At 45.2% G+C, this 16,832-nt stretch overlaps 1 protein-coding gene across 4 annotated transcripts in view; it reads left to right on the forward strand.

The window, feature by feature from the left end:
- Window positions 1-15,781, forward strand: part of RPN2 (ribophorin II) — a 62,540-nt gene extending 46,759 nt beyond the window's left edge. For 2 of the 4 annotated variants that reach the window (XM_054467763.2, XM_054467762.2), the window contains exons 12-18: window positions 2,720-2,914; window positions 4,150-4,236; window positions 6,465-6,560; window positions 8,188-8,263; window positions 10,756-10,885; window positions 12,583-12,630; window positions 15,465-15,781. In XM_054467763.2, coding sequence (XP_054323738.1) covers window positions 2,720-2,914; window positions 4,150-4,236; window positions 6,465-6,560; window positions 8,188-8,263; window positions 10,756-10,885; window positions 12,583-12,630; window positions 15,465-15,477 — 645 coding nt within the window. In that variant the 3' untranslated portion in view covers window positions 15,478-15,781. The remainder of the gene's footprint in view (window positions 1-2,719; window positions 2,915-4,149; window positions 4,237-6,464; window positions 6,561-8,187; window positions 8,264-10,755; window positions 10,886-12,582; window positions 12,631-15,464) is intronic. The other 2 variants (XM_054467765.2, XM_054467764.2) reach the window with 1 other exon arrangement.
- The last annotated feature ends 1,051 nt before the right edge of the window (window positions 15,782-16,832 follow it).

A 16,832-nucleotide genomic window follows, 5' to 3' on the forward strand; every position in this document is an offset into this window, starting at 1 on the left:
AAGCTGAAATGTGAATGGATACTAGAGTTTACAATCTGGTCTATAACATGGACTAGAGAGAATTCCACGTTCCTGCTTTCAGGTTTTGACCGAACCCTAACAGTCCGTCAGGTTCTCCCACATGACACGGTCACCCTTCTACTGGTTGTAATCCTTTACCTGGGATACACGCTTCTTTCTAAAAAATTAGCTGGTATTGAGGAGAGGTACTTAAGGCAGATTTGCACTTAATTAAGGTCATTCCTTCCTCCCTCCCTCCCTCAGATGAACTCTTGCTCTGTCACCCAGGATGGAGTGCAGTGGTGTGATCTCAGCTCACTGCAACTTCTGCCTCCTAGGTTCAAGCGATTCTACCTCAACCTCCCAAGTAGCTGGGATACAGGCGTGCATTACCATGCCCAGCTAATTTTTATATTTTTAGCAGAGACAGGGTTTCACCATGTTGGCCAGGCTGTTCTCCATCTCCTGACCTCAGGTGATCTGCCTGCCTCAGCCTCCCAAAGTGGTGGGATTATAAGCATGAGCACTCGACTCGAGGCTTTTTCTTTCTGATTTAAAAAAGGGAATGTGCTGGCCAGGCATGGTGGCTCACACCTGTAATCCCAACACTTTGGAGGCTGAGGTGGGAGGATCACTTGAGCCCAGGAGTTGGAGACCAGCTTGGGCAATATGGTGAGACCTCATTTGTGTGTATGTATGTATGTATAAATAAATAAAGGAATATACTGAAATAATTTCGAAAGAAGACCCAAAGCATTTTTTTATTCTAGCCAAAGCAGATTTTGTATTTGTGGGACTCTGAAGAATAGCCCTTTTAACTTGTGCTTACTTTGTATTATGAAAGCAATAGGCTTTTTTTTTTATTGAGTAATGAAAATTATTATTTAGAAGATTTTCAAACCATATACTCTTTCCCCTGAGAACCTAATATGGCCCCATGTCCACTCAGATACCCCCACTCCCACACTGCCTGTCATCCCCCTTGATGGAGAATAACCTGCCTTTAGTGTTACGTGAAGGAAGATTCAGATAAATACTTTGAATGCTGAAAGACAAGAATGCGGGACCTAGTTTGGTATGGGGTACCCTGTACCGATGCTTTAGCAAGGACCAGCAGACTTGTTGCCTTGAGGCAGCTTCAGGGCAGACTCAGAGGCAACTGGATTTGCTTGAGAACCTTCTTGCTTTCTGTTTCTTGCAGCTGCAGCTGTTGCACTTGTGCCCCAGGAGCACGTTCCTCTATGGCCACAGTCCTGGGAGTCCTCTGCTCCTCTCTCCTCCCTACTCCCAAACTCCAGACAGCTTGGTTAGGGCCCTTAGCCAAGCCTAACTGACCTTTGAGTACTTCAGCCTCTTAGCATTTCCCAGCTTCTTCCGAGAATGACATTTGCCAACCAAAGAGCACAAGGGAAGGAAGAGTACAAAGAGAAGAAATTAGAAGACTAAACTAGTAGGATTAGGATTAGAGCAAGGAGAGTTAGTGAGGAAGTGTAACTTTCACTGAATACTTGTCTCATCCAGAATTCTGTTGTAGAATCATGGCTTAGAGACCTTCCAGGTGGAGGTGGCATTTTGCGGATGAACTTGGCAGCTGCCTGCACTTGACTGTGATAGGAAGGAGATCTGGCATCCGGTCTCCCCATTCCATTCCTGGCCAAGACTAATTGCTGTAGTTGGGATGCTTCATATCTCTGGGCCTCTTTCCCTGAGTGCTTTGGTGGTGGTTCTTTGTTGTTCAGGTATAGATTAACAAATGAGATGTAGATGTTCTGTAGATGCGGTGCTGGCTCTGTCACCGTGCCAACTCATTTAATGCTTGTGCCTTGTGATCTGTAAATTGGATCTGTAAACCTGCCTGCCTTGTTGAATTCTTTACTTTGAAACACCTGAAAGAAAAGCTCTGGGTAGTTATCAAGTTTTGGTCCAGTTCTAATGTGCAGACACCTTGGTTTCTTATGCCATTAGGGGGGATAAAGTGATTAGACTCAATACCATCGTATTGCTATTAACTACTATTTGTTGACTAGCTAGCATATACCATTCCCTGCACTCATGCTTAGCATATGGTATTACAAATCTTCACACAGATATGCCACATCTGGAAGTTAATTTTTCTGCCTCAAAGTTGAAGAAATCAAAGCACAAGGAAGTTAAGTAACTTGCTCAGCTAATAAGTAGTAGAAGCAAATCTGTCTGTCTTCCAAGCCGAGGCTCTCTCCATGACACTGGGCTGCTGTGCTTGATTAGAACTCTGCCTTACTATCAATACCCAAGCCTCCTCTACTAAATCTTTAGCTGGAGGCACAAGGAAATTGAAAATGGGCCTCTTACAGTTCCACCTCATTTCCTTTCTTTTCACCCTCTGGTGAAGCAGTTAATTGGGCAGCAAAGTGACCAAAAGGCTGGTGGGAAAAAGAAATTGCAGCAATAGCAAAGGGCTTAAATCATCTGCAAACTGGGCAGTCAGCCTCCAACTAGTTGAGAATTGGCTGGACCAGTAAGTTAAATTTCCTTCCTTGTACCAGCAAAAAGTTATCTCTGAGCTGCGAATTAGTGTGGCATGGCCACTCCTTCTACTCTCTGGGGCAGGTCTGGCAGATCCCAGAGCTCTCACTGTGACAAAAAGCTAATAACCGTCTGCTGCCCGGTGGATTCAATATTAGGCCCAGGGAGAATTTTGAAATTATCAGATGAAAGGTTGTATTATTCTTCCATCTAGACATTCGTCCGACTCCATAACCAGAAGACTGGCCAGGAGGTGGTGTTTGTTGCCGAGCCAGACAGCAAGAACGTGTACAAGTTTGAACTGGATACCTCTGAAAGAAAGATTGAATTTGACTCTGCCTCTGGCACCTACACTCTCTACTTAATCATTGGAGATGCCACTTTGAAGAACCCAATCCTCTGGAATGTGGTATGTGCCTGAATGTACCCCGACCCAGGTGAAGAGTGGCTGTGCCCCAGGCAGTGGTGGCTCCTTTTCAGGGGCATGGGGCTCCTCACCTTCGCCTTGCCTGTGCCTCCTATAAATAAGCTTGGGAGGTGAGGCACTGTGTGCAGTCTCCATAAATAGTCCTGGGGTCATGCACAGGGCTTGGCAACATGGTACGTGCTTAATAAATATTAAGTGAGTGAAGGAAGTATAAACTTACCCTTGTGAGTGCTAGTAGCTGTGAATTTCTATAAACGTTATACAGGAAGGCCGTTTTCATATTATAGCAAGGCACTATCAGGGTTACATAGATGTGAAAGTTAAGGCCCTGGCCTTTGAGATATGGCATAGCTCATGGAAGGGATGAGATCTGAATTCTGATAACAGTTCAGGATGATGTAGAAAAGTGAATTGTACAATGTGCAAAATGCTAATTAACTAATAACCAACATTTGTGTAGCATGTTGTCGTTTACATAGTGCCTCCCTTCATGCCTCACTTTGGATTGGTGTGATGAGAGTAAACGTCTTGCAAAACAGGGCATTTGAGCAAGGGGTTGAAGAATGTCAGGGATTTATCAGATCTGGGGCTGTGGGGTGATTGTTGGGGAAGGGCCTGCAGAAAAGCTCAAGGTGCTTTCAGCACAATGGGAGCGGTTCTGTTTTGCCAGAGCACCTGAATCCTGTCAAAAGCAGGAGGTGATGAGCTTGGAAAGGTAGCAGAGGCCAAATTGCAGGCTTTGAATGGTGGTTGACTCACTTTGCAAGACAAAGGGGCAGCTGCGTTTTCTCGTGTGGTATTCAAGACTTCTTTACTTCTCCTGGACTTCAGGCTGTTTTTGTACAAGAGCGCATACGCATTTCTTTCTCTCTTTTTCAAATGTGACTGAATCACACTTCCCAGGGACACCAAGCAGTTTCTGATTGCAACTGTAACAGCCTGTGTACCAGCTGGGATTTTTGTATTAAGCAGCTCTATGGGGCTACTATACCAGCAGAAAATTAGAAGTCTTGCTCTAAAAAGCATTTTCAACAAATACTTGTTTTGTTCTTGAAGTTTTTACTGCCTCAATTTGTCAGCTAATGGATCAGAAGTGATTGGGACTGCCTGGAGCTTTTTTCAGTTATGGTCTTAGACGTGAGTCAGACAATATTATCTATTGAGTTTCACCCACTTCTCTGCTCCTGTGCTTTTAAAGACTGTCCTTATTTTTCTAGGCTGATGTGGTCATCAAGTTCCCTGAGGAAGAAGCTCCCTCGACTGTCTTGTCCCAGAACCTTTTCACTCCAAAACAGGAAATTCAGGTATATCCCAAAGGGCCTATCCACTAAACATGGGGGAGAAGAGAGGGCAGCAAAGCCCTGGACTGTGGCTCTGCTCCCTTTAACTTGTTTTGTGATATTTTATAGTTTGATCCTCACACCCTATGGATTAGGCAGGGTAAATGGCAGCCCCATCCTTGAACTGAGAAAACAGGTTTAAAGAGTCCGGTGACTAACCCCTAGAAAGCAGATAGTTGAAGATGAAATCAGAACCTGAGTCTGGTTTTCCTGACATCCAGCAGGTTCAACCCTCAGACCACAGCTTGTTAGCTATGAGCGCAGATGGTTCTAGCGTTTATCCTCCCTGCTCCTGCGTAAATCAGGGCTGATGGGGTGACAGGTGGGAAAACTCACCTGGGAGAACAGAGCTCTACCTCCTTAGGCAAGTCCTTGGATAAGCAAGCCTGGTCCTGTCTTGCACACAGGACTGTTGGGAGAATCAAAGTTGATAACAGATGAGTAAAGAAAGGCTTTGAAATGTTTCTAAAGCCCTTTACAAAATAAACACAATAATTGTTAAACGCTTTGGGTACTGGTTAAGGAAACTGAGGTGGATCCACTCAGTGGACTATTTTGCAATCTTGAGAAATGATCGTACTTGGAAACTTGCATACGAATTAATGTTGAAGTGTCAAAAAGAGACTACCTGCTGTCATTCCACTTTAAAAAAAAACAAGTGCCCGAAGAGTAGAGTAGTAGAATTGTTTTTAAAACTCCTCTTCATATTGATACAGCATTATTTAAGAATGTAAAATGCAGCTAACTGGTAGGTGTAATTGTGATGATGAAGGGTGCTGGCTGAAGTAGGTGGCAGCAGCTGCTATAGTGTTAGAAATCCTTTAATGGCAGCGGCAGCAAAGAAGAGCAGAGGTGAAAATTTAGGAACAGGAGGCTCAAGTGGGGCTGTCTCATGGAGCTGGTTTGGCTGGGCATTGGCAAGCAGAAAAGGCAGGCACAAGTTGATACATGGGAGGAAAAATCTTTTTTAAAAAAGTTCTATGTGCATAATGAGTTACAGCTTACAAAGCATAATCAAATACACTATTTCATTTGGTCTTTAGAGTATCTTTACAAGCCTAGCAGGGTGGTCATGGCCCTCCCCACCCCCAATTTTCCAGCTGGAAACTGAGGTGAAGAGTGGGAAAGCGACTTCCCTTCTGGTCACACAGCCATACGTTTCAGTTTGGGCCTAAACGGAGGTCTCCAGAGTCCCCACACCATTGCTGCTTCTGCTAGGTCACACTATCTAGGTGAGCTTCGTAAAGAGAATTCATGTAGAATTGCTCAGGAAAAAAAAAAACAAAACAAACAAAAAAAAATCAGAATGCTTGTCCAGCCTTCTGGTTTAACTCTGGAAATCAAAGTTGGGCCAGGCATGGTGGCTCACGCCAATTCCACTTTGTAGGGCCAAGGAGGGAGGATCACTTGAGGTCAGGAGCTCGAGATCTAGTGAGACTCTGTCTCTACAAAGAATTTAAAAATTAAGCTGGGTGTGGTGGCGCATACCTGTAGTCCCAACTACTCAGGAGGCTAAGGCGGGAGGATCTTTTGAGCCCAGGTGTATGAGGTTACAGCAAGCTATGATGGTGCTACTGCACTTCAGCCTGGGTGACACAGGTCCTGTCTCTTTAAAAAAAAAAAAAAAAAATGAGAGCGGGAAGTTCGTTTAGGGCTTCCTTAGAGCCATGGCTCAGGGAGAGAGGGATGAACTATGGTTGGAAAGATCTGTAGTGAGGCTCTGTTACCTTTTAAAAAGGGATGGTGTTACCACCATTAGCCAATTAAGTGGGGCAGTGCATATGCCAGGGCCACCCTAGGAACCCAGAAACATTGCGAGTCCAGCGTCCTGCCTCAGTCCTGTCACTGAAGCCATCCATATACCTGGGCACCCTCTCGGGCACTAGCCAAATGCCACTTGATGGATTGCATTCTCTGGCCTCTAAATGGCAGTGAGTCTTTGAGGGGAATAAAGGGTTGGCCAAGCAGTGAGCTGGGGTTGGTATAGTCTCTGTGGAAGGGAGACCTCTGGGATCAAAAGCCAGCATTGAGAAGGGGCAAAAGGCCCCACGGCCACTTGTTGCCAAGAGGTTTTAGCCTCTGGGCGGCATATCCTCTTCATGACTGACATTGATGCTTTGGTCCCTGGTATACATGGCTGCCCCAGCTGGGAAGGGCACGTTCTTAAGTCTTCTCGGTGTGTCTTTCGGCAGCACCTGTTCCGCGAGCCTGAGAAGAGGCCCCCCACCGTGGTGTCCAATACATTCACTGCCCTGATCCTCTCGCCGTTGCTTCTGCTCTTCGCTCTGGTGAGTGGCCGTAATTAGCGTGGGCAGCATGCGTCTGGCGCCAGACCCGGCAGATGCATTCCTTCCAAAGGAGGCTGTGTTGTCTGGCCTCAGCAAAGCTCCAGAGGGGTCCAGCAGCTGTGACCTGAATTGATGCTCAAGACATTTTAGAATGACCAAAAGTTCCCACTGTGGAGGAGTGGCCAAATGAACTGCTCCATTAACAAGTGGGCATGAGAAAGTACCTAACAGCCACTAAGAATGACAAAAGTGGATGGACTGTGATGCCGTAGGAGGGTTCAGATGAGATCTAGTGTGAACAGAGCGAGATCTGATGCTGGTAGCTATAAAAAACAGCACAAAGGCTGTGGATTTCAGCACTGCTTGGGGCAGAAAACCAGAAACAACCTAAAGTCCATTCAATGGAATAATATGCAGCTTTTCGAAGAATGGATAGATTTATATGCTGATAGGACAAGATTGCCAAGATGTGTTACTGAGTGAAAAAGGCAAGGGGTAGGGTAGTGTGTTTAGTATGATCCTCTGTAAAGTTTTAAAAGGTGGCTGGGTGTGGTGGCTCATGCCTGTAATCCCAGCACTTTGGGAGGCCGAGGTGGGAGAATTGCTTGAGCTCAGGTGTTTGAGATCAGCCTGGGCAACATAGCAAGACCCCATCTCTACTAAAAATAGAAAATTAGAAAAAAAAAAATTAATGGTGATGTATGCCTGTAGTCCTGGCTACTTGAGGGGCTGAGGTGGGAAGATCACAAGAGCCCGGGAAGTCAAGGCTGCAGTGAGCCCTGCATTCTAACCTGGGTGACAGAAAAAATAATAAAAAAAATAAAAATAAGTTTTAAAAGGCGATATGTGTTAGTGTTGGTCATCTGTGAAGAGAGGACATTCTGGAGAATGTAGAGGAAGTAACTTTTACCTTTTCTCCTTTTCAGTACCATTTGATTTTTTTTTTTTTTTTTTAGCCAATTGTGTTTTTCTCTTTTTTCAAATTATAAACAAACATGAATGCATATCCACAAAGCTCAGAGAATTTTGAGAAAACACTCATTAGCTCTTACTTTTGGAAAGTTGCCTGTGTTCCTAATTGTTGCTTTTAATAAAAGAATTACTGTTTAAATCTAGATAAATCTAGAAGCCTTGCTACAGGTTTTCAGAAACCAGACCTAGAGTATGGGCACCTGTTCTTACATTTGAGTGATGAGAATTTCAAAAGACATGGAACCCACGGCAAGAGCGTGAATGCCACCAGCTGCCAGTGGGTTTATCTTACCAATTCTTAGAGAACTTAGTGGGGGTGTCAGTTACCTTGTAAATACAGTTTCTGACCTTTCAGCTTCATGGTCTCACCTGTTTTAAAATAGTAGGGTTTGCCATCATTAAAAATGATGTTCAGGTTTGAGTTACACAAGCCCATTTGAGAGCAGGTGCTGAATGCGTTTCTAAAGAAAAAAGGGAACAAGTTTTCCTGAGGGCTTATAATAGGGTGGTTGTCACTTGGAAGAATTCCCTGTCCTTCTAGGATGCATGAACTTTGAAGCCTTAGGGCTGTTGATGGGATTAGCATTGGCATGGCTTGTGTTGCCTCCCTTTTAAGTTCTAATGCCTTTTTAATTTATTTCTCCCCATCATTCAGTGGATCCGGATTGGTGCCAATGTCTCCAACTTCACTTTCACTCCTAGCACGATTATATTTCACCTGGGACATGCTGGTAAGTGCCCCAGGCTGCTAATTCCATTTAACCTCCTCTGACATTTAGCCTGCCCACGCAAAAGCCCTGTTAAGTAGACCCACAACCTATTAACTATAATGACTTAATAGCATAACATTTCCCTCTTCCTCCTGGCCTTTTAGGACAGTTAATATGATGATAAACCTGTTTGGTCCATCACTTAGAACAGCTGTCATTATATTGGGCTTCGTTGTACTGTGACACTGTTGGCAGACCATTTACCCTCAGTTAATAACCCTGTTTATTTCCAGAGATTACTCACTTATCGTATCTTTACATTGAGCAATCTTCCTGGATGAAGAGCATTAATGCAGTTTCCAAAGGTTATCTTTCCCCACCCTATCGATCTTCACATTTGCTGGCAGCTCTGTCTGTGTAGTAATAGAAAACAGTCCTTTCCACAGTCAGACATGCTATTCTGCATCGTTTTCTGGAGACCTTAGGACTTCAACAGCCTAAACATAATGAGACTGTAAATTCACAAATCACTTAAGCATTTCTGAGACTTTTGACGCTATTGGATCAGGGGTGCCTTGCATTTCACTGTGACTTTAGTATTTTTTATTCTTTTTTTTTTTGAGACAGGGTCTTACACTGTCACCCAGGCTGGAGTGCAGTGGTGCACTCATGGCTCACTGCAGCCTCGACCTCCCAGACTCAGGTGATCCTCCCACCTCAGCCTCCAGAGTAGCTGGGACTCCAGGCTTGTGTCACCACATTTGGCTAATATTTGTATTTTTTGTAGAGACGGGGTCTTGCTGTGTTCAGAGCTGTTCTTGAACTCCTAGGCTCAAGCAGTCTTCCTGCCTTTGGCCTCTCAGAGTGCTAGGATTATAGGCGTGAGCCACCACGCCTGGCCTGACCTTAATATTTTTAAAATTCTTTGCCTCTTTCAGGAGTCACTATCTATGCGCCCATAGTAAACAGATTCTGTAGGGGTGCATAGTTAAGTCCCTTGAAATTCTAGGCAAATGTCTGTATTTTTCTGGGGAAAGAGAGAGTTGTGACTTTGATCAGATTATTATGGTGCAGTGGTCCATGAGCTCAAAAGTGGTTAAGAGCCCCGCTGTAGTTCATCCGTCATCTGTCTGGGCAAAACTGACAGGATGACCTTTGTCTCTGGCTCAGTTCCTGGATATGAATGATAGCCCTCTGGGGTCAGACCGAGAAGAAAACCTGAATATAAATCTGTTGAGAGCCGTGGCTTTTCCTGCCAGTGTGCTTTTTGTGCATGTTTTCTCATTTGATTCTCATCATAGCCCTGATGAGGGTGACTGGGGCAGGAATTATGATCCCTTTTGACAAGGTGGGAGAATCTGGGCTCAGAGAAGTTAAGTGGCTCGTAAGGGCAGGGCCTGGACCAGACCTCAGGGCTCTCCGTTCCCAGCTCTGAGCCCTTTTCACTCAGCCTTCTTCCTGAGTCCTCCTGGCTCCCTTCCTGGTCACAGTGGCAAATTATGCCACTGCTTTCTCCCCCATAAAAAAGGGAATTATTCATTTATTTATATCCTGTTTATTTTTTATTTTTATTTTTTATTTTTTTGAGATGGAGTCTTGCTCTGTCTCACCCAGGCTGGAGTGCAACGGTGCGATCTTAGCTCACTGCAGCCTCCGCCTCCGCCTCCCGGGTTCAGGCGATTCTCCCACCTCAGCCTCCCAAGTAGCTGGGATTATAGGCCTGCGCCACCACACCCGGCTAATTTTGTATTTTTAGTAGAGACAGGGTTTCACCATGTTGGCCAGGGTGGTCTCGAACTCCTGACCTCAGGAGAGCCTCCCGCCTCGGCCTCCCAAAGTGCTGGGATTACAGGTATGAGCTCCCGCACCCGGCCTATTTATATCCTGTGTATTTTTGTTAAAAATTTGAAAAATGAAATGAATCCTAAATATAACATGACAGAGGAGTTTTGAACAAAAGCAGAGAAATAGGTGTAAGCAGGAACATGGCACAGGTCGCTGAAGTCCAATTGTTACCCCTGTTTGTGGGTGTGTGTGGGTGTGTGTTTTGAGACGAGGTATCACTGTCACCCAGGCTGAAGTACAGTGGTGTGATCAAGCTCACTGCATCCTTGACCTCCCAGGCTCAAGCGATCTTCCTACCTCAGCCTCCTAAGTAGCTAGGACTACAGACATGGACCATTACGCCTGACTAATTTTTTGAATTTTAATAGATACGAGGTCTCACTGTGTTGCCCAGGGTGGTCTCGAACTCCTGAGCAGTCTCCTGCCTCAGCCTCCCAAAACGTTGGGATTACAGATGTGAGCCACTGTGCCTGGCCACACACTTGGCCACAGCTGAGAGGCGAATATATTGAGTTAGCTACTTTTGGCATCAGAGTAAAGGAATGAAACAAGCTGGTATAGGACTACAGACCTTTTCATGATCCAGCAGTTGCTGCCCCTAACTTTCCTCAACCCCAGGGCATCATTATGTTTCATTTAATTGGATGTCATGACACCTCTTCTTGCAGCTATGCTGGGGCTCATGTATGTCTACTGGACTCAGCTCAACATGTTCCAGACCTTGAAGTACCTGGCCATCTTGGGCAGTGTGACGTTTCTGGCTGGCAATCGGATGCTGGCCCAGCAGGCAGTCAAGAGGTAAGGCCGGACATGGGCCAGGGATCTAGAGTAGGGTTAGAAATACTCAACTCTGCCAGCCTAGCTCTTTGAAGGGTAGGTGGCAAAATGATTTGTGTTCTTAGGGGCAAGTCTGACACCTTAACCTAGCCCAATACAGAAGCCATAAGCACTTTGAAGTCAGAAAAGAGCCTTAGTGGTCAGCTTTGAATGTATTACAACCATAGTAATTTATGCCCCAATACAGTAGAATGAGAAAGGAAAATTATTGCTTTATGAAGATGAAAATGCATTCATAGATGTGGCAGAAGATTAATTTGTTAGCTGTGTAAAAATTCTCTGCTGCTACAGAGAATCCTGCCTGGCCCTCCCCACCCTCAACATGTCCCCGAGAGTTGCTCCTCTGTAACCCTCACAGCTCCAGGAGCTTGTCCCAGAAGCACGAGGTCTGTGTTATTTCCCACAGAAGCTGCGGCCGGTTTTGCAGAGGCTCCCAGCAAGGAGTATCTCCTCAGTAGCCTACACCATCTCCCCGGGACAACCTTAGAGTCACACGGATGGTCAGACAGACCTTGACATGAGGGCAGCTTGCTGGCAGCTTGACTTTCCAAACAGAATTGGAGGCAAATTTAAATGTCACAAAGGTGTTTCTCATTGATTTGACTTTATTAGAACCTGAGTGATTTCAGCCACGCAAAGGCCAGTAAGAAAAGATCAGAATTGCTTTCACCTCTGGAAATCGTTTTCAGATGTGCCGCTTTCTTCTCTCCAGGTCGTTTGCTGGAAGAATGTAACTCAATAGTGTACCCTCAACGTGGCTGCCAGTTAGGGTGCTGGGATCAGAGAGAGGCTTTTTCAGGGAGACCATCAGTGGGTGGGAGAAGATGTCTCATCTCCGCCTGAGTCTCCATTGTGAGCTTTCTGAGCATTTCACTGTGGAGACTCGGCACAGACGTGTTCCTTGGCTTTCCTGTAGGAATCCAGGGCCCACCAGAGCTTCCCTTAGCACCAGCAGTGGCAGCTGGTTCATTTTGCCACCCTCCAGTAGCCTTTTCCTGGTGGCTCTGCATTGTACCTGAGAAAGAGCCAGGACTCAGTTGCTTTTTTGCAAAGCAGAACCGTGTTCCCTTGCAGCACCTGCCTGGGCCCCCAGGGAGCCAAAAGACTGTGCTCTGCTAAGTTCTCTCTTTTCTGGAAGTCGCTCACTCAAGAAGAATGAAATCTGCCAGCCATGGTGGCTTATGCCTGTAATCCCAGCACTTTGGGAGGCTAAGGCAGGAGGATCGCTTGAGCTCAGGAGTTCGAGACCAGCCTGGGCAACATAGTGAGACCTCGTCTCTAAAAAAATTAATAAAGATTAAGAACAAAATCAAGACAAGAATTGAGTAGAAACCATTTGGTTTATGTTCTGCTTAGCAGGAGTTCCTAATCTGGAATCCTAAAGTTGTATGCATTTTATGGGGAGAGATAAAACTATGGTTTTTATCAGAATCCCAGAAGGATCAGTAACTCCTCCCTCTCGCCTACTCATGTATTCCGTTCGAAAGCTTCAAGCCCAGTCTCCTGTGGCCCTCCTTCTGAGTCCTAGAATGAACTGTACCCTGGAAAAATCCGTGACCCTAATGGAAGCTCTGGTTGGGTGTTTGTCATTTCTTTCCTCAGCTGATTTCTCCCCTCACTGTCCTTTCTTGATTCTCAAACCCTCTTTCCTTTGGCAGGATCGCTGCAGAGCAGAGCAGTAGATTGGCAAAATATAGGACACTACGGTAAAGATGAAGGGCGGACTCATCCCAGAAGCAGGGTCCCTTCCCCGTCTTGCCCACCTCATGCATGTCAGTTATCTCTCTAGTTTTCAGCCCACTTGCTCCTCCCACCCCTCCCTAAGCCACAGCTGAATTCTGAGGCTGCTTTTCAACTTGCTAGATGAAGTTGTGACTGGACCAGGGCAAAAGCTTCCTGAGTTAGCCCAGCTGATGGGATAACTGCAGTGAGCAGCTTTGGCCTGGCTTTGACTGTGTAAGACTTCATTCTCCCTTATATCCCGTGGGGTACTTACTTATTTATGGACAAGCCTCTCTGTTTCCGGGACAGCTGAGATGAGGATAAGACAAATCCAAAATTCATTAAATGATGGTCCCATGGCAAATCCTGGCACACCTTGTCACTGTTTCTAGACTTTCTGTAACACCAATCTCTAGTTGGGCTAAACAGTGTGGTTTGGGGAGACTGTAATTTATGAAGGACTGATGGCCACAGATCAAAGCCAGCATCAGAATCCAGGTTCCTAGCACTCAGGGTATGTTAAAAGGGCTTCTCCCCATGTGACTAAAATGTGAAGTGAGATTCCACTCATTCTCCTTCTGCATATCCGTCCTAGGATGGGAGGGAAGTGGAGGGAAGGAGAGGGAGAGTCTGATGCTTCATTGATCTGCTCTGCTAGACCAGGGGCTGGCAAAAGTTTTCTGTAAAGAGCCAGATAGTATTTTAGGCTTAACTGGCCATATGGTCTCTTGGCACCAACTACTCAACTCTATCACTGTCATGTGAAAGGAGCCATAGACTGTATAAACAAATGGGTGTGGCTGTGTTCCAACAAAACTTTATTCACCAAGACAGGTGGTGGGCTGGATTTGGCCTGAGTGGCACAGTTTGTTGACCCCTGCCCTAGACCAACAAAGGGAGGGAGTTATTTGAATTTTCAAGTCATGTTCTCTTTTATCCTTTGCCTTGGAAATGGCTTTCCCTGCCAAAGCCACAAAACCATCTAATTTCTAATCCTCTGAAAATAGGAGAGATCAACAAAAGCATAGTATTTGGAGCCTTTCCATGGATGTGTGAGCATAAGCTGGGTCACCTAGTCCTCAACACAGAAGGGAACTGCATTTTCTTGTTTGTTTGTTTGTTTTTTCCAGGTTTAATGGAGTTGTAATTTATCTGCAGAAAAATGTACCCTTTTTAGTGTACAATTCTGTGAATCCTGAAAAACCTATGTAGTCATGTAACCACCACCTCAGTCAAGATATAGATATTGCCACTCTCCAAAGAGTTCCCCGGTGCCCCTTTTAGAGTCAGACCCTTCTCCCACCCCCATTCCCTGGCTATGCCCATTTGGTTTTATCGTACATTATAATCACTCTGTCTGAGATTTGCTTTCAGAAATTGTCCTTTCTGCTACATGTTGAGTTCTTTAATTCTTTAAATAAGTCGATTTCTTTTCTTGATTAAAAAGAACTTTTTTTATAGAGATGGGGTCTCATTATATTGCCCAAGCTGGTCTCAGGCTCCTGGGCTCAAGCAATCCTCCTGCTTTGGCCCCTAAAAGTGCTGAGATTATAAGCATGAGCCACCTTACTCAGTCTCTTGATTTTTAAAGTCCGTTCCCACCCTGCTATCTCCAAATCATTGCTTGAGGAAGAGGAAAGTCACTTGATCATTTGGACATTTGGCATTTCCTAGCATTTGAAAGGAAACCCCCTGGTAGCAAAGTGTTCTTGATTTGAGGGCAGACATTGATTTGAGCAGACAATGTGGGACGTAAGTTCTAGCTGCAGTCGAGGGTTGTGGGCCACTACCCTTCAGCTGTTCTTATTTCATACTCATGCCATCCTTTCTGCATGAAGATTTCTGAATGCACACATTTTAGTGTACCTAGGAACCTCTGAATACTGGCAAGGAATTAGGGGTGCACACCCCAGCCCTCAAGATTAATTCCATGCCTGTGCATGTCTTTTGGAACTGCTTTATTAATGGGTTTGGAGCCTGCCATTCTGCAAGACTGGATCATTATCACCTGAGTCCTCACCCCTGGGAAGAGCTGCCACTGAAGGATGGTGTGTGTGTGTGTCAGCAACCCTGCCTCTGCTTGCTGGAGCCTGCTGGGATCAGTTACTCACTGCGGTCACCTCCTCAGCTTCACAGTCTGTCTAGATTGTCATTTTCATTCATTGTGCTTCCCTATCCCTCCTTAGAGTCTAGGGAAAGGCAGCGGAGGGGAAACAGAGTACAGGAGATAGGTTTTTATCCCCTTTAACACTTTCTGTGAGCTGAGTACCATTTTTGAGAATCTTTCTGTGTTAGGTTAGATGCTGAGTGTGACTTGGCAAGAACACAGCCACGTGGCAGGAATGTGCAGGTTTCTGTAATGAATGGTCAGGATGTCATCTTCTAAGCTACAGAAGGGCCAAGTGTTGGTTGGCAGAGCTGGAGTCTGGGAGATTGATGATGAGCATTATTTAAACTTTCCTCTTTGTTCATCTAATTGAAATTTACACTGTGTTTTTGGCCTTGCACTGTGAGAGGTGTGCCTGGAATTACCTCATCTCCTTATGTTGTCACATACCACTTTCTTAGTTATTATTGAGTTTGTTTTGTTGTTTGTATTTAAGTTGTCATCAGCTTAATTATGAACTAGCTGTCTCACATTCTTTTGTAAAATGAGATAGGGCATACATAAATAGACTTGGTAGATAAATGATTATTCCCTTATAAATGGGATCTTAGAGCGGGAGAGTACCTTGGTCTCTCTGTTGTCACCAGTTAGGAACTGTAACCGTGAACTGAAACCTTCAGTAATTCTGTGTTTGTCTCCATTTTCTTTCAGAACAGCACATTAGTTCCAGAGGATGGAAATTCTGAAAACTGAATGTCAAGAAAAGGAGTTAAGAACAATTCACAGTGTGAAAAGAAAAATGGAAAAAAAAAACTTTATTTAAAAAAGAAAAAAGTCCAGATTGTAGTTATACTTTTGCTTGTTGTTTTTCAGTTTCCCCAACACACAGCAGATACCTGGTGAACTCAGATAGTCTCTTTCTCTGGCACTGTGCAAGATGCTGTGAATATTCCTAACTTATCCAGATGTTGCATTTGAAAAGTTGAAATGTGTAATTGTTTTGGAATAAAGAGGGTAATAGGAACAAAGTCCTGATTGAGAGCTTATTCTCGTACTTTTGGGTGGTGGGGTCCTTGGGTATATGACATGAGGACTTAATTGGAAATGCTGTTGATGCCAGCATATTTCTCCAGGCCTTTATACATTGGTCCTTCTTGCCCCTTGCTCCTAACAGAACTGAGAACTGTCTGGAAAGGCCAGCTTCCTTTCTTCTTCTCCAGCAGTGAGCACCAGCTGTCTGCATAGGAGCCTTGTTGGTATCTGAAGGCCCCATTTGGACCTCTAGGGGTCCAAGGGGATAGGTTTTTATCCCTTTTAACATTTTCTGTGAGCTGAGTTCCATTTTTGAGAGTCTTTCTGTGTTAGGTTAGATACTGAGTGTGACTTGGCAAGAACACAGCTACACAACAGGAATGTGCAGGTGGACCGCAGCTAGGACCTCTGCTCAAGGCTCTTGTCTTGGGGCCAGGCACGGTGGCTCACGTCTGTAATCCCAGCACTTTGGGAGGCCGAGGCGGGCAGATCACTTGAGGTCAGGAGTTTTGAGACCAGCCTGGCCAACATGGTGAAACCCTGTCTCTACTAAAAAACCAAAATTAGCCAGGCCATGGTGGTGCGTGCCTGTAATCCCAGCTACTTGGGAGGCTGAGGCAGGAGACTAGCTTGAACCTGGGAAGCGGAGGTTGCAATGAGCCATTGCAATCCAGCCTGGGCCACAGAGCCAGACTCCATCTCAAAAAAAAAAGACTGTTGCATGGGGATTTGTTGCAACGTGAATTTTCAAGGGACACAAATTCAAACCATAGCACTGACCACTTGAGTGACTTTAGTCTAGAAGGCCACATCTCAAGAATGCCCCCTCTGAAGTTGTGCCCTAGGGCCACCATTACATGAGGTTATATAATAGCACAGAGAAAAGTAATACTGCATAGCATGGTTGACTGCATAGACTTTGGTGCCAGGCAAACCTAGTGTTGCCACTTACTAGGGTGAGGGACCTTGGGCAAGTAGTTTAACCTCCGTAAAGCTCCTTTTGTGTTTCTGTAAAAGAGAGATGATAACTACCTACCTCATAGGATT

The sequence above is a fragment of the Pongo pygmaeus genome, chromosome 21, assembly GCF_028885625.2.
Source record: "Pongo pygmaeus isolate AG05252 chromosome 21, NHGRI_mPonPyg2-v2.0_pri, whole genome shotgun sequence".
NCBI lineage: Eukaryota > Metazoa > Chordata > Mammalia > Primates > Hominidae > Pongo > Pongo pygmaeus.